Here is a 12058-nt window from a genome sequence, read left to right as displayed (position 1 = left end):
AGGGAGGGAGGGAGGGAGGGAGGGAGGGAGAGAGAGAGAGAGAGAGAGAGAGAGAGAGAGAGAGAATCCCAAGCAGTCTCTACACTCAGCATGGAGCCCAACATTGGGCTCGATCTCACAACCTGAACCAAAATCAAGAAGAGTTGGACACCCAACCGACTAAGCCACCCAGGCACCCCTAAACTGGTAATTAAATTAAATTTTCACTTCTTAAAAATAGCAAAACTTCAATAAAGCTGTTAAAAAATAAAGTCTATCCATCCTATGGAAAAATAGCAAAACTAATTTGAAAGAAACTCAATAATTCTGCAAGTGTGGTAAAAGTAGCGTGCTGAATTACACACTGTAAATTGGCACAACTCTTTCAGAAAGCATTTAGCAATATAGATTTTCTATAATTATCTATTCTCTAATTTAACCCTGTAATTTCCGTTGGAGCACTCTTCTTTGTGGGTAGCTACATGCAAAAAGAGCGGCTCTCTACCTTGGATATAATAATTTTAAAAATCAGGGCACTGGTGAGAAATGGTTCTATGACAATAATATAAGAAAGAGCTTGAAAAACACGTAATAAAATAATTGCCAATATTATTTTTATAGCCACCATTTATGGAATGCTTGCTATGTGCCAAGAACTGCCTTAAGTAGCTTGGCATTACATTTTAATTAACAATTATGACAAATATTTAATTCCATAACAATACTAGGGGAGAAAGCTTATAACTCCTAATGTATAGATGAAAGATATCCAGTCCTGGAAAGCTTAAGAGCTAGCTGCCCAAGGGCAGAGCCCAGATTTGAATACAGGTTTGTGAGATGCCAGGCTTGGCTTTTCTCACTGTAACATATCCCTAGATTCTCCATATAATACTTCCAGTTAGAGAGAGAGAGAATAAGCTTGTAGGCATCACCGAAACCCTGCTGCATACAAAAATACAAGCAATATACCAAATCTTAAAAATGGTTATGTCACATTTAGTGGGATTATGGAAGAGTTTTCATTTTATTCTTCTAATTCTTTTTCCAAATTTAGTAATTATAAACTTTTAAATACACTTTTCATTATTTTTGGCACTATTTGGCTACATATATTAAGGTCTCCCAGGAGTTGTCATTACAGCATTGGCTGCCTCTTGGTTTTCCTATAGATTCAGAAGAAAAAGTGGAGTCCAACTCTCCTTTGCAGTAATGGAAAAGGATCTGTCATAGGTGAGAATAAAAACTCATCCAAGTCAAAGTTGGAGATGGAAACCACCATCTTGTTCTAATACCCAAATCATAAATTAAAACCTCCTGTCATTTTTAAAGCAAATTTAGGTTAATTTTGAGGGAACAAATGTTTCATCTAAATGCTATGTTACAGTTTCCAGTTCTTAAGGTCATCAATTCAAACACACCCAAAGCAAAACACTCAAATATTCCAGACAATAATTGCACTGAAGTGAGTTCTCTCATTATCACCACATATGTATACTACCGAAGTTTTCCTGAGTTTTCTAGAGTTCTTTACAGGCTCAATATAGTTTTATGTCCTATAGTGGAATAGAGCTTCAAATTCATGAAGTATAAGAGTTATTAGAATCAAAGAACTCCATCAGCGTTGTTTTAACAGAAAGTATGATTTTTTTCAGGTACTTCTGCATTAAGAAGTTGGTGACGCGGTAACGTTTCATCAAGTGCAAACTCTATGCCAGGCACCTCTATAAAATCTATTGCCTTTTCTCCTCTCTGCAGCCTTTGGAGTTGGAGGCTGTGCTTCTCAGAAGAGGAAATGCAGGCAGAGGTAAAGTAGGGTGCATTCAAAAGTCAGGTGGCACAGCTCCAATTCAAAACCAGGTGGGGACTATCCCAAAGCCACTGCACGTCATATGCACACTTGATCTTAGCTGAAAGGCCAAGAAGGGATCCACATCATATTCAAATCCGACCTCCAGCCCCAAAAGAAATGACTTTTCTCTTTGTCTCCCTCTTTCTTGTCCCGTCCCAACCCATCCCGAAACAATACAAAACCAGATTCAGATTTCACAGCCACAAGCCCTTCCAGTTATACAGTTATATTCTTGGAAATTGATGAATGGATTTTAAAAATCTGATTACATACAATAATATGCTCAAAACATCCTTACTAATTGCTTTCTGGAGCTGAAGCTGATATATCAACATGCTCCCTAATCAACTTAGCAAATTAGCACTTATGGAGTTTAATATTTTAAAAGCATAGCTTTCTATTCAAATTAATAAATGGTTCACAATCACGTTTAGGGAAAAAGTAATAATACTCTTTCTGCACACTGACTCTATAATTGCAAGTAAAGGGTCTTTTCCACATTTAGTGTGTAATGCTTTCCATTACAACATGGGCAGAAACACCAAAATTATATGAGATTATTGTAGAATAAATCACAGACCTCTAACATTGCTTCATAAATTACTGAAGAAACATGGGGGAAAGAGGAGAAATGAAAACAAATATCACATCGTTTTATTATTGCTCATGAGGAAGTTTCACCACCATGCAAGTACTTAATCAAAGTCAAGCACTAAGAACATAACTGCACTAAAAAGACAAGAAAATAGATTAAATTCGAACAATACTCAAAAGGCCAAAGGAAAAAAAAGTGTAAATAAAGTAATTTAAAAATTATTATTATTTCCAGGAAATCAAGAACAGTACCTCACTGCATTCTGTTCTCATTAAGTAGATCTTGGAAAATAAAGATTTGGTGAGATTTCCAAAGGAGGGAAGAAAAGGTTAAACCTTTACATAGTATGTACTAGCTAGATGCGCTTAGGACCATAGGTACCATGATCCAGTTTATGCTAGGTAGAACCAAGGACCTAACTAACCCCAGTGGGGTTCCTTCCTGAAGGTTTATGCTACGGCCTATAAGGCTACAAGACAGGGTGAAGTGAGGGGCATACTAGGAAGAAAAGGCCCAATTCAGCCCTTCCTGCAACAAATAAACCAGACCCCTGGGCGGTAAAAAAGATAAACCAAAGACTGAGGCGCCTCCCTAAAAGACGCAGAGAAATACTGTAGGCTCTCAGCACTTGCTCTCCTCCATAAAGTCTACACCCACTTCCAAACTCAAGTCATTCAGCAAGGACTAGAAGTTTTGAAAAAGCTCCAGGTCACACTTTGTGTGGTGGGGAGGGGAGGGCGGATGGCAGAAAATGGCCCATTGAAACAACTTCAGTTACATCTTTCCTCTTCCCCTCTATTAAACTGATAGGATTTGCTCTTGGGCTCTAGTTGGAAAAAGGCTACCGTGATCATTTTCATTCATTCATTCATTCCGTGATCATAAAATTTCTAAGAATCGCTTCAACATTCTATTAACATAAAAAGGAAACTCTCTAGCAATGTCTTCTTTCACTACTGCCAGTAATTTATACGTTCCCATAGAGATATTTACCTACGACTTCCAAGGTTGTTGTGACATTTGCCGATCCAAAAGTATTATTGGCATAACACATGAACACTCCAGAATCGTTAACTCTTGCTGAGCTGATCGTCAACCTTTCCTGACGTACAAAATTGAAGTCACCTTGGTGCCAGCTATTACTCTGTGGCTGTGCGTTAGTTTGCTGGTTACAGAAGGAGAGGAAAAAAAAAAATCAAAGATTACCATAAAATTTATATTCAGGATCTTTCCTAGCTAGATAAATTAAAAATAGCAGCAATTAACTTCTCCATATTAACATTCATTATACACTACTTAAGTAAGAATAATAAAGCGTCATGACAAGTCTGTCATTGGAACACTTCATATTCCTGGATTATATTGAAAGATAGTCACTATTAGAAAAAACATGAAAATTCATTTTTTTAATAACCATGGCATACCTGATTCCAAATTCTCTGCAGCACTAAATATTTGTTTAACAGTGCCAAATTTTAGAAGTTACTACATAAGAAATACCACATTTTACAATGCTGATATTTTACTGATATTTTACAATGAGTCAGCATAGTTAGATCATATCAGTATTTCCTGTTACATGTATTTTTTTAAACTTTATACCCTAGCGATTGAAAGAAAACACATCTCTAATAATCATGTTCTATTAATATTTATACTATTTTCATGAATAAAAGTAGAATCCCAGTGTCTAAAGCTAGCTTGGAAATTCATCCTACAGTTCTTACCCAGCAGAATTTTGGCAACTATTAAAAAGGGTCCCAAAGTATGTAAAACATGTAAGACCAAACCCAAATTACTTAAGCATGAGCTGAAGAGAAAAAGTTACAAATTTACTCTTGTGATATCACCATTCACACATGGAGAGATTTCTGGTATGGAAAATATCATGGGAATAAAGTAAAATATAAACTATAGCTCCTCTCTGAAAAGATTAAAAGGAGTACCAAAGAGCTTTCTTCATCTTCCAAATTTTCTGTAATATGAACACATTCCAATTGAAAAAATAACAACTGAAAAAAGAAAGTAAAGGAGCTGATATTGACATGGAGCGAGATCAAGGGTTTTTGCTGGGCAGGCCATGGTGAGCCTATTAGCATTAGACCATTCTGACGGCATTGTAAATCAGAACAATCCTTGTGGAAAGCAGCTTGGCAGTACGTTCATATCCCCTGATCAATTTCAGCAAATTTATCTCAAGGAAATAACTCAATTAAAAAAAAAAAAAAAGCTCAAAAATATTTACTGCAGTGACATCTCAGAGATGACCTAAATGTCTACCAAGAATCAAAATCATGAATGTGAAAATAAGAAAAATGTTTATATTACTTAAAACACCTAAATCGAGTGTACCTTAGAACGGCAACCATGTGATAATACATATGCATGGGGGCAGAGAGAAAAGAAATATGAAAAGAAAAAAAAAAAGTGGGCTATATAGTGTTTATAAAGACCAGTCACACAGTCGGTTCAGCATCCAACTTCTGATTTCAACTCAGGTCATGATCCCTGGATCATGGGATTGAGCTCCACGTTGGGCTCCGCAGGGAGTGTAGAGACTGCTTAAGATTCCTCTCTTCCTCCCTCCCTCTCTCCCTCTCTCCCTCTCTCCCCAACCCCACCCCCTCCACTGCCCACATGCTCTCTCTCTCTCTCTCTCTCTCGATTAAAATAAATAAATAAAGGGGCGCCTGGGTGGCTCAGTCGGTTAAGCGTCCGACTTCGGCTCCGGTCATGATCTCGCGGTCCGTGAGTTCGAGCCCCGCGTCGGGCTCTGGGCTGACGGCTCAGAGCCTGGAGCCTGCTTCCGATTCTACGTCTCCCTCTCTCTCTGCCCCTCCCCCGTTCATGCTTTGTCTCTCCCTGTCTCAAAAATAAATAGTTAAAAAAAATAATAAATAAAAAAATAAAAAATAAATAAAATAAATAAATAGAAATAAATTTCAAACAAAAAAACCAGCCAACATAAACACTACTGGAGCTCTTGAGATGCTTGAGGTCCAAACTGAGTTGTGTTGTAAATATAAAATATGTCCCCGATTTGGAAGACTTAATATCAAAAAAGTAATGTAAAATAACCCATTGATACTTTTTGTTAATTACATGGTAATATTTTAGCTATACAAGGTTAAATAAAATATATTACAATCAATTTTACTTGTTTTACTCTCTGTCATGTGCCTACTAGACAATTTTAAATTACATAGGAGGTTCACATTATATTTCCACTGCATAGCACTGCTACATGCAGTGGTAGAATTATATCTGTTTCTCTTTTTTTCCTCATGTTATTATATTTTTGGAAAAAAAAAATTTACATTAAAATGAGCATACATAAGAGCAGACTGCCAAAGCTGAATGTTTTGAAATAAAAAGAAGAGAAACCTGCTTTGTTAACTAACTGTGAGATCTTGAGCAAGTCAAGGATACGAGCAGTCATAGCTTTTGTTTCTTTTTTTTTTTTTTTTTTTTTTTTTTAAGACAGAGAGAGACAGAGCATGAACGGGGGAGGGTCAGAGAGGGAGACACAGAATCCGAAGCAGGCTCCAGGCTCCGAGCTGTCAGCACAGAGCCCGACGCGGGGCTCGAACTCACGGCCGTGAGATCATGACCTGAGCAGAAGTGGGACGCTTAACCAACTGAGCCACCCAGGTGCCCCACCCAGCTTTTGTTTCTGAAAGGGAAGGAAAGAAGGTCTTTAAAGAAAGGTCTTGAACCGCCTTTCCAATTTGAAGCACTAGGCAGATTAGAAGATACTCCCTTCCCAGAGATTCTTCTAGTAATTGGCAGGAATCTGCCATTTTGCTGCAGAAGATCAATCAAGAAGATGTAATAGCAAGGTGAGGTGACATTGTTCTGTCCTCTCCCGGTCCATCATGTCATAGACTTCTCTTCAAAGGCAGAGTGACGATGGACAGGTAACATCACACATTCTAGATTTATGGTATCTCTTCCTTCTAGTTCTCCCAAGAGCCCAAAGGTCTTCTAACAGGGAGTTAAACCTGAACAATGAACATGTCAATGCGGGAAGGAAAAGCTTGGACCTCAGTAGTGATGCAGACCCAACACCCAAACCTGAAGACCATTTTTAGGACACTGTCAAATATCCTAATTAAAAGTAAAAAATACAAGGGTTTAAAAGCATTAGAAAAGCTAACAAGATTCACAAGGGTTGAATAAATGCCAAGACTCTCTTATGTTTTAAAACACACAACAGCAAAAACTCTAGGACAGTCATTTTATCCTAGATTTCATTGTGAGTTAGTTATTCCAAAGGGTCAGAGTCAAATACCATGGATTTTTAAAATAATTTGATAGTGCTAAGAGTGCTAAGTATTTCAAATTAAGCCAAAGGATATCAACAAAAGATTCATGGATGAACCTTGGCGGAGAGCCATGAGCCCCATCTGCAAGTCACATATTACATATTGTTTGCATGTGATTTGGTTTTCCTTAACCCTTGAGATACACACTGGGATTTCCCCAAAGAGCTCCCAATACCAAAGGCTTATCTTCCAATGCCGGTGGATTAATTGGGAATGGCATGTAGGACTCCAGGGAAAAACGGTTCAGAACAAAACTGCCTGGGGCAATATAATTCCTCTTAGGAAAAAAAAGCTAATTTTCAAGTTATACGGAGGCTCAAATATATACATGGTATAAATTGTTCTCTCATCTGAAATCAAGGATTATAGAAAGCCAATTTATATAGGATTGCGTTCTATAAGGTCAGTCAAAAATCCATACATAAACTATCGTTTTTATTAAATTCTATGATACGGAAACGAAAACTTGTTTCTCTGAGCCATTGGTTTGAAAGAACAAGTCTAGTACAATCCATTCTCCTAGTCAGTGGTGATAGGCTTCACCAGCAAGGGATCATCCATCACAAGTCTATGTGAATACCATCATACTACTTTGCATTAGACTAATCACCATGGTTACTTATCTAGCAAAGCATTCTTTAAACAGGCATGAAATCACCAATGTTGAATACAGAGCAAGGGGAGGGAGGACAGGAAGAGGAGGAGAAGGAAACTATATCATATCTTTCCTCCAATGTCATGCACATATGTATACGAAGAAAAACCACCGTAAAAGCTAGTTAACTAGATGGCCAACATTATGCAAATAAAAATTACTGAAACTTCAGTCGATGGGAATTTGAAAACAAAATATTTGGGAATTTAGACATTTTAAAGACCTTGCTATTAAGGAGTATTTAGAGAGGAAAAAAACAAAAAACAAAAAACTTCCAAAACTGGCTAAAATTTACTTAAGATATGCCTAACACAGTACCTGACATATAGTAGACATTCAATACACATTTGTTAAACGAATGAGAACTTAAACATGTCCAAATGTTTCAGATTAAAGATAACCATTTTATTAATAGTGACTAAAACAAACAGAAAGCCATTAGCAACTTGATCTCAGGTAACCAGCCTCAGAGGGGAGAGTCAGATCAATACAAAAAAGAAACCCAGCTCTCAAATGGATAGGCCACTTTGTGGGAAAGCAAAGAGCTCTCTGGTTAGTATCTGAGGCCATTTACTCTTTTTCAACGTGAAAGGAAAAAAAAACCATTGACAACTTTTCCCAATATTTTAAATAATCTGCCCTGGGTAGCTTTGATAATAGTCTGAAAAAAATCAAGGTGCATACACAATCATTAGTTTTCTTAAAATTTCCCCAGGAAAGTCAAAGAAACCGGGTACAGTAACAAAAGGAGTCTCGAGTCCTCTCTTTGATTTTCTCAACGTAAATTTACCAAATGACATGCATGTGTCACTAATAATGAAGATACACACCCACATATGGTGTCACGAAAGGGGGAAATCTGCATCTCGACTCACGCCCAGACAGTCCCACCTCAGACAGACATACCAGCTGAGCCTCCCCAGGACAATTAATAGACCCTTTTAAGGAAAAAAAAAAACAAACCCTTAAAATCTCCCACAAAGAGAAAACCATCGATTGGGGGAAAAAAAAAAAGGGGGAACAAGCCACTTACCGGGCTGTTTTCCTTGATCCACATCGAGTCCACGGAACTAGACACATCTTTTATCAAGCACATCACGGAGAATTCTTCCCCTTCCCTAAGAAGATGGCTTGCTTTGGACACAGACACAACTGGGACAGCTCTGATGGCTAGAATAAAAAGAAACGGGACCCTCAAATAATCTGTTCTATTATATGCCATTTTCACTTGCCACTTTTCCTCAAATGCGCACAACTTACTCAGTGGTCTGTTAAATAAAATATCAGGTATGCTACTGACTGCTCTGTAGTACATGCACATCTGTAGGCATCAGCAATTAAATCTTGTATCCTTCAAGCAAATTCATTAATACCGGGTGAAAAAGATAGGACCGTCTGCTTTGAGATTATAACACTCCTTGACAATGCTATTTTGAAACGGGCAGGCCTGGCATTAATCTTTACCTCACACAACCTTGATGGTTTCATGAGGATGTGACCCGCACCTAGTTAAATTCTTTTAACTGAACAGGCATCTTTCCCGTAGGCCGTAAAAATAATATGTTGTCCGTCTCTGAAAACCCCCATTTTAAATAACCAAACTTAATGCCAAGGAGCACACTTTTTCAAAAGCCTTAAAAAAACCCCCCCGGTTGCTGAATGTCAACTGGTGTCGAATTTGATGATCTGAGATACAAAATCTAGACATCTTCCAGCTACCAAAGTAATCTACATAACGCCAGGATAACAACAAAGTCTGTACTCAGTTGGTACTTGCCTCCTCAGATTGTGAAGAGTTTGGGAATGCATGAAAATTAAACAGCCGAGGAGAAAGTCAATCCCTCTGTCAATACTAAATCAAGGAGTGAATAATGTGTATGCTAATCTTTTCAAATAGTGTAACTGAAGCTTCCCAGTGAGTTTCTCTCGGAAGGAACACCTCGTGCGGTTACAAAACTTGGGGTGCCCCGATGTCGGTAGGTTTCACGGCGGTCCCCTCCTCCTACTGACCCCTATACGGTCTAAATGCCAGTCGCTGGTCAACGCGCCCCGCTGGAGGCAGTCGTGGGCGGTTGTGTGGGGTGGGGACTATGCAACAAAGAGTTCACAAGCAGCTGACAGTAGTCTGAAGCCGGGGGGAGTGAGGAAGAGCCAGCTGCCTGACGGCCGATGGAAAGATGAACCAGCGAGAAGAGAGAAGTCGTGTACCAATCAACATCAACAGCTGCTCCGCCTCCCAGAAGAAAGCGAGAAGGGCCTCCCCTTACCTGCCCTCACTTTCAGGGTGAATTTCTTCGACAGCACGGACTTGCCCTTCCGGTCCGCAGAGCAATGCAGGCACAGCCGATGGTACTCGCGCTTCACGTTCCTGATTGTGATGCCAGCCTTGGGATCGGTGACGAAAGTCAAGTCCTTGGGAAGAGGCTTCCCCTCGCACCCCCGGAGGGAGTAATTGGTCACCTCTGGGTCTGTCAGAGGACAGCGGACCAGCGTATCATGGTCTTCTTTCCCATACAAGGGAAGGTCAACGAGGAAAAGCTTTGCGGGATCTATAGCGTGTCAAAAATCAGTAGTTTGAATGGTTGAAAACATTTTTGAAAAATCTCAAATGACTCCGACGTTTCTCTTTGCGAGCAAAGTAGAATTTACCCAAACACTGCTAATTAAGTAACAGTTAACATTTGTCCCTTTCCATGTGTCAGACACCAAGCTTGGACCATTACGCTTTCTCTCATTTAACCCTCAAAACAGCCCTCAGTGAAGGGCACTATCTTCATCACCCTTTTATACATGAAGAAACTGAAGTCTCAAAAAAGTGACTCTCCTAGGGGTGCCTGGGAGGCTCAGTCGGTTAGGCGTCTGACTGGCTCAAGTCATGATCTTGTGGTCCGTGGGTGCAAGCCTCACGTCGGGCTCTGTGCTGACAGCTCGGAGCCTAGAGCCTGCTTTAGATTCTGTGTCTCCCTCTCTCTTTACTCCCCCACGCCCCTTGCACTCTGTCTGCCTGTCTGTCTGCCTCTCTCTCAAATAGATAAACATTAAAAAAAAAATTATTTTTTTTTAAAGGGACTCTCCTAAAGTGACATGGTCCAGAAACAGCTGGGCGGAACTCGAACTGCAGTCCGACTGATACCACAACTTGGGCTCTTAAAAATCTGGGGATATTTTATTACAAAACTTACTCTTTTTCCACAACAGAGGATACTCTAAGGAGCATGAGCCAAGACTAAGCCGGTCTGATAATACCTATCAGGATCAGAGAGGAGAGGTATTCTTCCTCTTAACTGTTCTGTGGGGACCCCCTTCCAGAGTCCCCAATCTCCAGAATCTTTTGGCTTCTGCATAGAATCTGCAAAAACCATTAGGAGGCCACCCCATACGAATGTCACGTGGGTCCCGCTCTATCCATACTCTCTTCAAAGACACATATTAATACAAACTTGTGGAAATCAACTGAAGCCTTATTCCCAAGGGGAGCTCATGAGTTTCAGGAATGCGGTGGCAAACACTTTATCATCCAAACCAGGACGCTTGTGAGTGAAGGGGAGTGCTATTAACAATTACGCCAGGACACCAGGTGTGGACTGGAAAAGCCTCAGGCAGACTGGGACCTCATATAAGCAAAGACAAACCTCATTCTGTATACACAATATGCTGCCACCTCTCCTGTGTAAAGAGAATACAGATACACGGTTGGGCCAACAGATTATGTTTAAAATGTTTCTTACTTGTCCTTTCTACCTGGAATTCAGGTGTTCCACAAAAATCAACTTGACATCATTGAAATATATACTGACCAATTTTGAAAGATAATTTCCCAGAACGAATTATGCACCTCCCAGCCTTACTAATTAGTTCTATGAATAAAGTACTTCATGATGGCTGAACTATGGTCTGAGGCCATAGCTGTTTTGTTTGGTTTATTTTTTCTACATCTACTCTTGCTCGGTGGCTTAGTCTAGCTCCTACAACGCCCCAATTTCTTTCATTGCTGTAACATGAATCACTTAAGTATCCAAACATCTTAAATCAGTAATAATTCAGCATAGGGCTAAGTTACTAGGGAAGACTTTCCCTTTAAAGAAAACCATGAAGTCTGCCAGACCGACCTGGCGAGACCTGGCGAATTCAGTCGTCCCCATTTATTCAGTGGTTTACCCATTGCGTTAATGCGCAGAATGATACTTCATTAGCACCTGAAAATTAAAGAGTACCTTCCTGAATGTCAAAGAACAGCACACAGGTTAGCTCAACAATTACGGAATCATACCCAGAGGCTAAGCTGCGCCTTATCAGTGTGTATTTTTCAGCTACCCACCTAGGAAAGAATAACAGATAAACTAAGGAGAGGCAGAGTGAATTTCATGGCAACCTTCTCTACAGTGAGCACTAGGTGAGTCAACTGTATTAACCCTTGATAGAGCTAGAATTTGCACAATGTGGTCTCCTCAAAGACAATTACATCAGGACGACAGAGCAGGTGATCTTATCTGAAGGTTGCAATGAAAACCTGAAGCTCTTGAGGTTGCCCAGATCTACGATCTAGGACAAATTTACTCATGATTCCTCCACAATAACCACGGGTGAGGCCTCCTACGCAGCCTCTTTCTTTTTTTTTTTTTATTTTTTATTTTTTATTTATTTTTTATTTATTT

At 39.6% G+C, this 12058-nt stretch overlaps 1 protein-coding gene across 1 annotated transcript in view; it reads right to left on the bottom strand.

Annotated features, from left to right (window-relative positions):
- The window catches only part of KIT (KIT proto-oncogene, receptor tyrosine kinase), an 87218-nt gene that overhangs the window by 36327 nt on the left and 38833 nt on the right, over positions 1-12058 (bottom strand). The window contains exons 3-5 of the mRNA XM_049630475.1: positions 9671-9952; positions 8437-8573; positions 3417-3588 (exon numbers count right to left, since the gene is read on the bottom strand). Coding sequence (XP_049486432.1) covers positions 3417-3588; positions 8437-8573; positions 9671-9952 — 591 coding nt within the window. The remainder of the gene's footprint in view (positions 1-3416; positions 3589-8436; positions 8574-9670; positions 9953-12058) is intronic.

The sequence above is a fragment of the Panthera uncia genome, chromosome B1 (assembly GCF_023721935.1).
Source record: "Panthera uncia isolate 11264 chromosome B1, Puncia_PCG_1.0, whole genome shotgun sequence".
In the NCBI taxonomy this organism is placed as follows: domain Eukaryota; kingdom Metazoa; phylum Chordata; class Mammalia; order Carnivora; family Felidae; genus Panthera; species Panthera uncia.
Note: the sequence above shows the minus strand (reverse complement) of the source record. Positions and strands in the feature narration are given on the sequence as shown.